General features: G+C 37.5%; 1 protein-coding gene across 1 annotated transcript; it reads right to left on the bottom strand.

Moving 5' to 3' along the window:
* Positions 1-581: 581 nt before the first annotated feature.
* On the bottom strand, positions 582-2,317 carry LOC130982477 (uncharacterized). Its single transcript, XM_057906499.1, has 2 exons — positions 2,266-2,317; positions 582-1,234 (listed from the first exon to the last, which is right to left on the bottom strand). Exons 1-2 carry the CDS (start codon positions 2,315-2,317, stop codon positions 582-584), a joined length of 705 nt encoding a protein of 234 aa, XP_057762482.1.
* Between the last annotated feature and the right edge of the window lie 11,241 nt (positions 2,318-13,558).

Below are 13,558 nucleotides of genomic sequence, written 5' to 3'. Positions count from 1 at the left end.
CGCGCACGCACAACTCTTTGTTCATTTCGCATTGGGGCCAAAATAGCATGCAACGGGTGCGCGTCATGACTGCGCACGCGTGGATGGCCATTGGGTAAAAATGACGCGCACGCATGAGGGATTTTGTGCCTCTAACACAGTGCCATCCCCAGGCTAGCACAACTCTCTGTTCAAACATGGATATACGCCGATTTCCTAATCCTCGCGTGCGCGTCCTAGACGCGTATGCGTAGGTTGCTAGAACTTCAAGTGACGCGCACGCGTGAGGTACGCGTACGCGTGGACTTGCTTGTGCGCAAGGCATGCTTCCAACACACCTCCCGCAGAACTCTCTGTTCAATTCCAATAGTGGTCGCAGTCACGCATGACGCGTACGCGTCATAGACGCTTGTGCGTCGAATGCCCCCCTTCTTTTTGTTTTTTTTATGCAGAAAGCAGATGATGATGCAGACTTTATGAATTAATACTGATAAAAATAAGATGAAGTAAAACTAAGAAGAAAAAGGGATGATCATACCATGGTGGGTTGTCTCCCACCTAGCACTTTTCTTTAACGTCCTTAAGTTGGACGGTCCACAAGCTCAATCTTCTTCTGTTGGTGGATCCTCCAAGAGGAAGATCTCTAGCTCCTTGTTATCCTTCATCTTCTCACCATGGTAAAGCTTCAAGCGGTGGCCATTGACCTTGAGGATATTGGGGCTTGAAGGGTGACTCAAGTGGAAGACGTCATACGGCTCAGCCTTTTCTACCCTGTAAGGGCCTTCCCATCTAGATCTTAGCTTACCTGGCATCAGCCTCAGCCTTGAGTTATAGAGAAGGACTAACTCCCCAGGTTTGAACTCCCTTCGCTTGATATTCTTGTCATGCACAGCCCTTACCTTCTCTTTGTATAGCCGGGAGTTCTCATATGCTTCTAGGAAAAGGCACTTCAGTTCTTGTAATTGCAGCTTCCTTTCAGCTCCGGCTCCCGCCAATCCCAGGATACATTCCCGTACCACCCAGAAAGCTTTGTGCTCCATCTCCACTGGGAAGTGGCAAGCCTTTCCATAGACTAGGCAGAAGGGACTCATTCCGATTGGTGTCATGTACGCTGTCCAATAAGCCCAAAGCGCATCTGCAAGTATGGTACTCCAGTCTTTTCGATGAGGCTTGACGGCCTTCTCTGAGATACGCTTTATCTCTTTGTTAGACACCTCGGCATGTCCATTGTCTGCGGGTGGTAAACCGTCGCCACCTTGTTAACAATGCCATGTTTCTTCAGTAGACCTGTTAATCTCTTGTTGCAAAAGTGAGTGCCTTGATCACTCACGATTGCTCGTGGTGATCCAAAGCGACAGATAATATTATTTCGAACAAAGGAGACAACAGTGTTAGCATCATCAGTTCGGGTAGGAATTGCTTCCACCCATTTAGAAACATAATCAACAGCTAACAGTACATATAAGAAACCATTAGAGTTTGGAAATGGACCCATGAAGTCAATACCCCAAACATCAAAGATTTCACAGAACAACATAAGGTGTTGGGGCATCTCATCTCTCTTGGATATATTCCCAAACCTCTGGCATGGGGCGCAAGATTCACAAAGAGCAGTTGCATCCTTAAACAGTGTAGGCTACCAGAATCCACAGTCTAAAATTTTTCTAGCTGTTCTTTGAAGACCAAAATGTCCACCACTCTCTGAAGAGTGGCAGGCCTCTAAAATCGACTGGAATTCTGATTGTGGCACACACCTTCTAATTATTTGGTCAGCACCACATCTCCATAAATATAAGACATCTCATATATAATATTTGGACTCGCTTTTAAGCTTATCCCTTTGATGCTTAGTAAAATTAGGAGGAAAGGTACGACTAACCAAATAATTAGCTATAGGTGCATACCAAGGAACTACTTCAGATATTGCATGCAAGCTATCAAATGGGAAAGCATCATTGATAAGAGTGGAGTCATTCGTAATGTGCTCGAGGCAACTCAAGTGGTCCGCCACTAAATTTTGGGAACCACTCCTGTCTTTGATTTCTAAATCAAATTCTTGCAGCAACAATATCCAACGTATTAGCCTTGGTTTGGACTCTTTCTTAGCTAATAAATATTTTAGAGCTGCATGGTCTGAGTATACTACCACCTTAGTGCCAAGTAAGTAGGCTCAGAATTTTTCTAGAGCAAAAATAATAGCCAGAAGCTCTTTTTCAGTGGTAGTATAATTAGACTGAGCAACGTCTAAGGTCTTAGAAGTATAGGCAATTATAAAAGGGTTCTTACCTTCGCGCTGAGCCAGCACCGCTCCTACTGCATAGTTGGAGGCGTCACACATTATCTTAAATGGTTGACTTCAGTCGGGCCCTCTCACAATAGGGCCTTGGGTCAAGGCGATCTTCAGCTTATCAAATGCTTCCATGCAGTCCGTACTCAGCTCGAACTCAACATCCTTCTACAGCAGTCGGGATAAAGGCAATGCTTCCTTAATGAAGTCCTTGATAAATTGCCGGTAGAAACCTGCATGACCAAGAAATGAACGGACTTTCCTCACGGAGGAGGGGTAAGGTAAACCAAAAATAACATCTACCTTTGCTGGATCAACTAAAATACCAGTATTAGAAACAACATGTCCTAGAACAATACCTTGTTTCACCATAAAATGACATTTTTCAAAATTCAATACAAGGTTTGAACTAACACACATATCTAATACTCTAGCTAAACTATCCAAGAAGAGATCAAACGAGCCACCATACACACTAAAGTCATCCATGAAAACTTCCATACAGTTCTCAAGAAGATCTGAGAAAATGCTCATCATGCATCTTTGAAATGTAGCCGGTGTATTACATAAGTCAAAAGGCATTCTCTTATATGCGTACGTTCCAAAGAGACATGTAAAAGTAGTTTTCTTCTGATCTTCAGGAGCTATATGAATTTGAAAATAGCTAGTGTAACCATCTAGAAAATAGTAGTGAGATTTACCTGACAGGCGATCAAGCATTTAATTGATGAAAGGCAGTAGGTAATGATCCTTGCGAGTGGCCTGGTTGAGACGCCTATAATCAATGTACACTCTCCAGGAGTTCTGCACTATAGTTGCAATGAGTTCCCTATGATCATTCTTCAATGTTGTAATACCAGACTTCTTTGGTACCACCTGTACTGGGCTGACCCATTCACTATCCGAGATTGGATAGATGATGTCGGCTTTAAGCAGTCTAGTTACTTCCTTCTTGACAATCTCTAGAATGGTGGGGTTCAGCCGCCTTTGAGGTTGACGGACAGGCCTGGCTCCCTCTTCTAAAAATATACGGTGCTCACAGACTTTAGGACTGATGCCTACTATATCTGCCAAGCTCCACCCAATAGCTTTTTTGTGTCTTCTCAGCACACTAAGCAACTGCTCCTCCTGTTGGGAAGTGAGTTCTCTTGCAATGATGACTGGGAGCTTCTGATTATCCTCAAGGTAAGCATACTTGAGGTGGGGTGGAAGGGGCTTCAACTCCATTTTCTGCTCATGGCTAGGCATTCGATCATCTGGAGCCATTGGTGGTGGCAAGGTATCTTCAGTAAGCTCGTAAGGTTTCCCCACACTTGCAACTTGCGCCATATTCATCTCTTCTACTTCTTCTTGATGAACTTCAGCCACGGTCTCGTCAATAATGTCGCACTAGAAGATGGAATGATCTTCCGGTGGGTGCTTCATAGCTTCATCTAGGTTGAAGCTCATTGTTCTGCCATCTATCTCAAAAGAGTAAGTTCTTGAGAAGGCATCCAATTTGAACCTTGAAGTTTTCAGAAATGGCCATCCAAGCAGGATGGATGACACTCTCCCTGAGTCGTTAGGGGCATCTCCAAAATGTAGAAGTCAATGGGGAATATTAGCCCTTTAATGCTCACCAACACATCCTCAGCAATTCCAACTACTGAGATTATGCTTTTATCTGCCAAAACAAAATGTGCTGCCGACCTTTTTAAGGGAGGGAGCCTCAAAGCATCATATACAGATAATGGCATAATACTCACACATGCACCTAAATCACACATGCGGTCAAAAAATTGCATACCCCTCAATAGTACAAGTAACCATGCATGGACCTGGATCCCCACATTTTTCTGGTATGGCACCCATTAGAGCAGATATAGAGCTACCTAGAGGAATAGTTTCTAAATCTTGTATTTTATCTTTATTTGTGCATAAATCTTTTAGAAACTTAGCATATTTAGGTACCTGGTGAATAGCATCAAAAAGGGGAATGGTTACCTCAACCTTTTTGAAGATCTCCACCATCTTGGGGTCTAGTTCCATCTGTTTTCTAGACTTCCTAGCAAGGTGTGGAAAGGGAATGGAAATGGCTTATCTTGTAGCTTCATCTTCATTTGGTACTCCATTCCTCGGTTGAGCTGCTTCTTCTTCAACCATGTCTTGTACTCCATCCTCTTCTTCAACCATGTCTTGTACTACATCCTCTTCTTCAGCATCCTCTACCTCAACAATGTCTTCAACTGGAATGTCTTCTTTCAAGCTTGACTCCTCATGACTCCTCTCTTGTAGTGTGATTCTGGACCTCAACGTAATGGCATTGATTCCACCTTTGGGGTTGGGTAGAGGTTGAGAAGGAAGTGCACTAGAGCTTGCAGGTTGATTATTGAGGGTAGTCAATGATTCAATCTAGGAGACAAGAGCTTGTAAAGTAGAATTCAGACTGTTTATGGTGGAGTTAAGTGTGTTCTCCATGGCTTTCTGTCCTTGCGCAATAAAGTGAAGCAACTCATCGTTGGAAGAGGAAGTGGGATAAGTAATTTGAAGGGCTTACTGTTGGTTGTTTTGACGTGCCTGGGCTTGCCTTTGGTGAGGTGCTCGGAAAGGCTGGCTTTGGTTCTGTTGATACCGGTTCTGCTCATTGCTGTTGTTGTTTCACCTCTGATTTCCACCATTGTCTCTGCCTCCTTGGTTGTAGTTGTCTCTCCACCCTTGGTTAGAGTTACCTCTCCACCCCTGGTTGGAGTTATCTCTCCATCCCTGGTTAGAGTTGTCTTGCCAACCTTGATTGTAGTTCCCACCTTGGTTATAATTACCGCCTTGTTGAGAGTATCCTTCATTCGAGCGGTCATAGAAATTATGGGTAGCTGCCAACACTACAAGAAAATGGAACATTTGTAACAAAAAATTTGTATCAAATTTAAAATTGTTACAAAAAAATAGTATTTTGTAACAATAATTAGTGATTGTTACAAAAGGATAATGTTTTGTAACAAAAGAAAACAAGTTGCTACAAAACATGATAATATTTTGTAACAACCTGTTTTATTTTGTTACAAATAATGTTAGTTTTTGTAACGAGATGGTGTTTTGTTACAAAATATAGTAAAATTTTGTAACAAAAAAAATCAAGTTGCAAAAATTCAGAATATTTTGTAACAAAATTTTTTTTTATTTCAAAAACTCCAATTGTTTTGTAACAAAACAACTTTCTATTTCAAAAACTCTAATTATTTTGTAACAAAAATTTAATTTGTCTCAAAATTTAATATTGTTTGTAACAAGTTAATTATTTGTCACAAAATATAAGTATATTTTACAACAATTTTTTTTCAAAATGTTAAACACTTTAAGAATAAAAAAATTGTGTATATATTTTTTTCAAAATAATTTTATTTTGTTTCAAAAAATAAAATTTTAAAAATTATAAATATTATTTTAGATTCTTCTAAAAAATTAATATACAATCTTTATTAATAATCAAATTTTAAAATTAATTAAAATTTAATTCATGTAACTTAAAGAAATTTTAAGTTAAATTATAAATATTAATAAAAGTAAATAAATATAAAAGAAAAAAATACATTACTGAATGCTGAAAATAAAAAGAAGCTTAGTAGTGCAGTCAGATTTTGAAAAATTAATAATAAATTATTTATGATTTATTTTATTTATTTGAGAACATATTTTCAAAAACTTTTGTATTAATTGAGCACTTTCTTATTATTGATTTAAAACTTTAGTGATTTAAAAACAATAAAAAATTTATATGCGTTAATTTGAATAATTAGATTTTAAACATTATTTTATAATTTTAAAGAAAATTAATTTGATTATCTCTAATTATTGAATTAGAGTGTTTATTTAAAAATAAATTAAGTTCATAATTAAATAAATATTTTTATAAATATTAGTATTAGATTAAAATTAGTTTTCAATTACTCCATTATTCTAATTTTATTAAAATTATTAAATTATCTAAAATTTCCAATTTCATACAGGAAATCCTAATCCCTAAGTTGAACCCTAACCCCTTCTACCCAATCCACACACACGTAAACCCCCTCCCCCCTCCACTACTTGTTCAATCTTCAATTAGCCGTGTTCAGCCTTTCATCACCGCCACACCGCTTCCCTTTCTTTCAAAATGTTAACACCCAGCAACAAAAATCCAAAGAAAGAAAGAAAAGAGAGAGAGAGATACAAGAGTGAGGGAAACAGAGGAAGGAGAAGGCTGCTGCGCCGGCGTCGCGCCTCACCGCCGTTCAGCTTCCTTCTGCTCACGTCTGGTCTGTCATAGGGGAGATTGGGCTTGTCACTGCCGCTGCTGCCAAGCCGCCATCGATGCAAGGAACCGCGTGCGAGAGAGGGAGGAGTCGTCGAGGGAGAAGAGGTAGCGCAGAGGAGGGAAGCGTTGCTGCCTGCACCGCCGCCGCCTTGCCTCCAACACCGCTGGAGCTTCATTTTTGCCGCCGTGGTTGTCGCGGTGTGCGGACTTCATGAAGAGAGAGAGACGAACGCGGAGGACCAGGGTAGGAGCGAGGCCCTGTTCTGCGCCGCCATGCCTTCACGCCATCAAACCACCACTGCCACTGTCAGGGTTGGACTCCGTCATGTCCTGTTGCCGCCGGAGTTAGCCGCTATTAGAGCTGTTGTTTTGCCATCGTCAAACTTGAAGGAGGACGTCATTGCTATTGTTGCCGGTAGCACTATTACTGTTCTGGTTCTGGTCTATTCTTTTATTTAATTCTGTTTCATTTACACACTTCAATTTGTCACTGCCGTGCTTGTGAACGATTTGATTTAGTATATTCCTTGTCCTAAATTTCCAGAGTTGTGTTTTCTCTTGATTTTTATTCAATTCGAATCCTTTGTCCTGGTGCAACCATCGTCGCTGCCTTAGGAAATTAACACTGTTGTTGTTCTGGTTATGTTGGAATGCCGTCGCTGCTGCAAATTTAGAACAAAAGAGGGTTTGTCATGTTTAATGTCTGAGTTCGACTAGCTGAGGTAGGGGATTTGTTTTGAAAAATAAATGTTTTAAGTTATGAATTCCAATAAAATTAAATGAGTAATTGCAAATAGTTTATGGTTGCTTTGTGTGAATAATTGTTGGAATAGAGTTGAATCATGGCTGTAGTTGGTGATTGGTTTAATGATTTAATGTAGTAATTATTGACGATGTTGTGTATTTTGAAGTTATACTTGCTGCTAGTACTTGTTGATGTTGATTTTGTGTATAGAATGTTGCTATGGCTACTGGAAATTGATTTGATGAATCAGAACTTGAGATATGTTGTTATAGATGAGATGCTGAAGAATAGATGCTGTGATAATATGGTTACTTTGAACCTATGATATGAAATTGTGATATATTGAATTAAGAGTTCTTGGGCAACTTTGGTTAGTCAAAAGAAAGTTAGAAATGTAATTTTAGATGAATCCTAGGCTTGAATATAGGATTTGGTATGTGAGGTTGTGGGAAATACTTTTTGCAGAATTTCTGCAGAAATCTGCATAATTGGCAGCAGAAGGAATGACTTTTTGGGAGCAGTCCATACCTAATTTTTAAATGAAGTTATTTTTCTGTAAAACTTTAGTGTGTCCTGAAAATTCCATAAAAATTTCAGGGAATTTGGCCAAGTGGTTTGGAAGATATGATTTTTTGAAGTTTAGTAGTTGCTGCAGATTTTTTTGGTTTTCTGGTTCTACAGTACCAACTTTCAGACGCTATAACTTTTCATTTAAACAGAATTTTGAGTTGATTTTAAAAGGATTTTAAAGATCTATCAGTCTATGTTAAGTGAGTACAAGTTTCATTTTCATATATATTTTGTAGACTTAGATAAGTCACTTGGAAGGTCGGTTGTTTGCTAGAAACTCTGAACTGGTTTATGAAAATAGTGCTCCACTTCCAGTTGATAATTAATTAATCAAATGAAGTGATATGAACCTGAAACTTATGGATTCTGAAATTTAGGGATGTTAACTATAATCTCGCCAAAATTTAGAAGCAACGGATTAGAATTGAAATTATTATGGAATTTATAAAAAAAACATGGCTGCTGTGTGTTTTCCAAATTTTTGTACATGCAACAGCAGAATTTTAAAGTTTGTATAAAATTCAATTCTAATCCAAATTCAGTAAAACCTAACTTAAATTAAAGATTAGGATCTCTAGAGTTGCCTTACCAACATGGGTTTAGATTAGACAAACTTAGAAAATGAAAAGGAATGTAAGTTGCCCCTAAGAAAGGTTAAAGTTAAAGACAATGATATTGAGAGATATAGTGAAGAAAGTAAAATCCTCTCACTCCAAATGAAGTTTTTTTACTTGTGAGGGGTGAGAAAAAGTGGTGCAAGTTATGGCATAAAGGCTTCAAAATCTAAGTTAAGGATTCAAGCACAACTTCAAGAGGCAACGTAAGACCGTGAGGAGCTAACAAAGGAAATAGATGTGCTCAAAGAAAAACTTGAAGAGCAACGAACACGGCAAGAGGAAGAATTAGCTCAAATGAAAGCTTAATTGGAAGCTCAATAAGCCGTGGTGAACTCTTTCATAGCGCACTTTGACAATGAAGGAAACTATGCCTTAAAGGTACTCCTGAAATTACTTATGATTTTAATACATTTTCTTAGATGATTTCTATTTTATTAGTATAGTTTAATTTGTATATGGATTTATTTATCACATTTTACTTGTATCATAGTTGAAAAATGACAAATGTCCTATTATTTGGTTTGATAATTTTGGTTGTGTATTGGCTGGACATAAGTTGTGAATTGGTTGTTTTTGTTGGAACCGTAGACGGTGAAAATATCCAAATTTTAGGGATGGTTCTGTCAAAAATTTTCTAAACATTTTGGATAAAACTTAATGGATAAAATTATAGTTAGTGTTATATCTTGTTTCTAATCTTTTGTTCGGTTTTTCTTATCTACAGGAGTGCTGAAATGGTGACCACATGCTACTTTGAGGGCTTAAGAATATTTTGATTCATAGAGAGACTAATTTATGTTAGAACTTTTAACTTTAGGTTGAACTTATGCAAGACATATAACTTGTAGAACTAATCAATGTACTCACTAATGTTATTTTGTTTTAAAACAACTTTAGCTAAATGAGGCATGTTTGAATTATGTATGTTTTTGCATATTATATGAATGTAGATTTGCTTATTAGAATAGTTAATATATTAGTTAATTTAAAAAATAATTTAGTAAATTATGTATGCAATTTGTATTAAAAAAATTGTTACAAAATAATTAATTTGCTTTTGTAACTAAAAAAAACGTTACAAAATCAAGTAATATTTTGTAATAAAATTTTATGATAGGGAAAAAAAGATTGTCACAAAAAATACCTTGAAGATCAAAATTTGTTACCTCTTTTGTAACGGCTTCCGATTTTTTGTAACAGAAAAATTTGTTACAAAATACCACTTTGAATTGTAACAGTTCCATTTTTTGTTACAAAAACTTTTTGTAACGGGACATACTGCAATGGACCCTTTTTTTGTTACAAAAATATTTTGTTTCAAAATTTCGATTTTTTGTAACAATTTTTTTTGTTACAAATATTGTTTTTTCTTGTAGTGCAAGGTGTTGTCTTCTTGTTGGAGCTATGGACATTCATCAGTGTAATGAGTATAGCAGGCAGATATTCCACACACTCTCTAAAGAACCAACTGTTAACACTGTTGTTGTGGGGGAGGCTGAGGTTGTTGATTCAGTTGTAGCTGCTTCAGTATGTTGGTCATCTCTCCCAAAGTCTGTGTGAGAGCAGCAGTCTCACTACTAGAGAAAACCTCTGCAATAGCCTTGGGATGGTTGTTTCTATGCCTAGCATTCTGGGTAGACTTTGCTAGATCGGTGATCAGTTGCCACGCTTCTGTCACCTTCTTGTACTTCTTCAGAGAGCCATTACTCGCCGCATCTAATGTAGTCTTGTCTTGAGACTCCATGTCTTGTGTTAAATAGCTAATCAATACCAACTGGTCAATCTTGTGGTGGGGACATGAGTCCAGAAGATTCCTGAAGTGTTTCCAATACTCATAAAGAGTCTCTACTTTACCTTGAATAATGCAGAAAATTTCTTTCCTCAGTCTGTCTATAACTTCAGTTGGAAAGTATTTATCCAGGAATTCTCTTCTGAGCAGATCCCAATTAGTAACAACCGCTTCAGGTTGAATGTATAACCACTCCATTGCCTTTCCCTCAAGAGAAAATGGGAAGGCAGATAGCAAAATAGTAGTCTCATCTGCACCATGACGCCTAACAGTTGAGCAGGCTGTTTGGAAATCCCGGAGGTGATTGATATGCTCTTAAGCAGGTAAGCCATGAAACTTAGGCAGTAGATTGATTAGCGCAGTCTTTAACTCAAAATCTGCAGCCAGATTTGGGTGAAGCACTTGATATAGTTGCAGTGTAAAGTCCGGAGCCCCTACTTCCTAGAGAGTAATCCTCCTGGGTTCCGCCATATTACCTGCGCGTGAATCAACAGAGTCAGTAGAAGAGGAGCTTGTTTCTTCCTCAAATGGCACTTCAGATTCGCCTTCAGATAGGACTGGTGAATTAGTAGTGACCACTTCACCATCCTCAAAGGCTAACCGACGCTGAGCTCGCCTAATATGGGAAATAGTTTTCTTGATTTCAGGGTCAAACGCGGCTAAGCTCGGATCCGGTAACGAAGGCGTCATTCATTGAAAGAAACATAGAGCTCGTGGTAATAAAATAAAATAAAATATGCAAATATGTAAATTTTAAAAATATTTACACTAACCAATAATTTAGCACACTGTTGCAACTCCCCGGTAACAGCGCCAAAAATTGACATGCGGAAAATTGTGGATTAAAAATTTTTAATGGAAATAACGTTGCGAGTATAGTTCTTAACCGACGAAAATTCTGTTTATCAATTTAGAAAGAGTTACCACAATTTAAGAATAAAATACTAGGAGTAGAATTCCTAGGTCGTCTCCCAACGAGTTGACAAAAGAGTGCAATTTATTGGTCAGGAATTTTCTGAGAAATTTTAGAGTTGGGGAGTAGAAAAATAAATGATTATAAATTAAAGCAAAGGAAATTAACGAGAGGTTTTATGTAATTAAATTAAAAAGCCTTGATTAGAAGAAGATTAATTGGATGTTCTATCCTTTTTGGACTTTTCCTGAGATTAATAGTAAGAGGTTGTTGTTTCTACTTAGTTAACCTTTACCGAATAAAGGAAAGTCAAGTAACTGAACCAACTTTGATTCACAAGTCCTAATCCTCTCCCTTGGGAAGGATTAGCATTAGTGACTAGAGAGTCAGCCAACAACTTTGAATTACAAATTAACTCTTGAGTATTCCAACTCAAGGGTCTCCTATTAATCAACTCCAAAGTCAAGTTGGGAGCCTACTCCATTGACATGGATGCCAATTTCGCATACATGTAAAGGGAGTAGAAAGAGGACATAGTAATCAAATTAATTGAAGATAATCAAACAAATAATGAAATTAAATAGAAAAATACTCTTTGCATTAATAAATTCCAAAATCAAAGATATCCATATGTAACTCTGAACAAAGTAAATGGGAAATAAAAGAGTAAGGAAATAAGAAAACAAACTATAATGATAAAGACTTCAACGGAGGTAGTAACTCTTCTCACTATCCAATCCAAAAGCATAAAACTAGAAAATCTATGACTATGAAGAACCCTGGAGGAAGTAGTGTATTCTCTCCCAGATTAAAAAAACTAAAACTAAAACTAGTGAATGAGAATGTGTGTTGAGTCTCTGCTGTCCCCTGGCTCTAATCTGTGTTTCTGGGCCAAAAACTGGGTCCAGACTCAGCCCAAAATCTCCCCCAGCGAACTCTGCAGTTGCCGCATATTACGCACGTCACGCGTACGCATCAGGCACGCGTACGCGTCGATGGTCTTCTGCGCATGTCACGCGTACGTGTCACTGTGAAAAGCTTCACGTCACGCGCATGCGTGAGCCGTGCGTGCGCGTCGATTCTCGCTGGTAAGCTCCTTAGTTTCTTGTATTCCTTCCATTTTTGCAAGCTTTCTTTCGATCCTCCAAGTCATTCCTGCCCTATAAAGCCTGAAAATACTTAACACATAGTTTACGGCATCGAATGGTAAAAAGAGGAATTAAAAATTGATAATTTAAAGGTTTAGGAAGGAAGTTTTCAATCATAGAGCAAAATTAGGAAGGCAACGTAAAAACCATAAAATAGTAGTTTATCAGTGTTCATAAACTAAAAGTGGCAAAATTGAGAAAATAACAAAAGAAATGAAGATGATCAAGACAAGAAAGCATGAAAACATAAATGAAACTATACAAAAACAAGAATTAAAGACTAAAATTAGAGAGAAATTAAGCTAGAAACCCTGAATTCTAGAGAGAATGGGAGCTTCTCTCTATAGAAAAACTATGCTAAAACATGTAAAAACCTTAACCTAATTACTCCTCCCTTCATCCTTCTTCAATTTGGCTTGAAATAGCTTCAGAAGTGAGTTGGATTAGGTTTTGCAGGCCTAGAATTCACCACCAGTGTATTACAATTAATGAGCTCACGTGACAAGGGTCACGCGTACGCATAACCTGACAAAATTCACCCTCACACATATGCGTCGCCATGTGCTCATAATTCTGCATACGTACGCATCACTGTGCGTACGCACAGATGCTAAAACTTCCAAACTCCATTTCTTCATGGCTTCTTCTCTTTTGCATGCTCTTTTCTCACTTCTTCAACCCAGACTTGTCTTGAAAATCTGAAACCATTTAGCAAACACATCAAGACATCATATGGGATTAAAGTGAATAAAATTTAGCAATTAAAAGGCCTAAAAAGCATGTTTTTACTTTGAAGCACAATTTAGGAAGAAATCATGAAACTATGCTATTTCAATAGATAAATGTAAGAAAAGTTGATGAAATCCACCCAAATAGAGCAAATAAATATTATGAAATGTGGATTCATCATTTATCAGTGGATTTAGCATCAGATAAATCTGCCGGTATTTAATTTAATTATTAGTAATAACATATTACCGTCGCATTTTCCAGGGGATAAATCCGATGTAAAAGTTATCGGCAAAAGATTTTCGACAGTAATTAGCAGCAGATAAAAAATCTGTTGGCAAATAATTACCGGCGAAGTTTATATTATCAGATTTATTTCGACAGTAAATTCGACGATAAACAGATTATTGTCAGATTTTTTTGGTAACTCTGCCAATAAATCCGATGGTATTCGACAATTTTCTTATAGTGATGAAAGTTTCTATTTCATTTGCATATCTTATGATGAGAT

This window comes from Arachis stenosperma, chromosome 1 (genome assembly GCF_014773155.1).
Source record: "Arachis stenosperma cultivar V10309 chromosome 1, arast.V10309.gnm1.PFL2, whole genome shotgun sequence".
NCBI lineage: Eukaryota > Viridiplantae > Streptophyta > Magnoliopsida > Fabales > Fabaceae > Arachis > Arachis stenosperma.
This window is presented reverse-complemented; position numbering and strand designations above follow the sequence as displayed.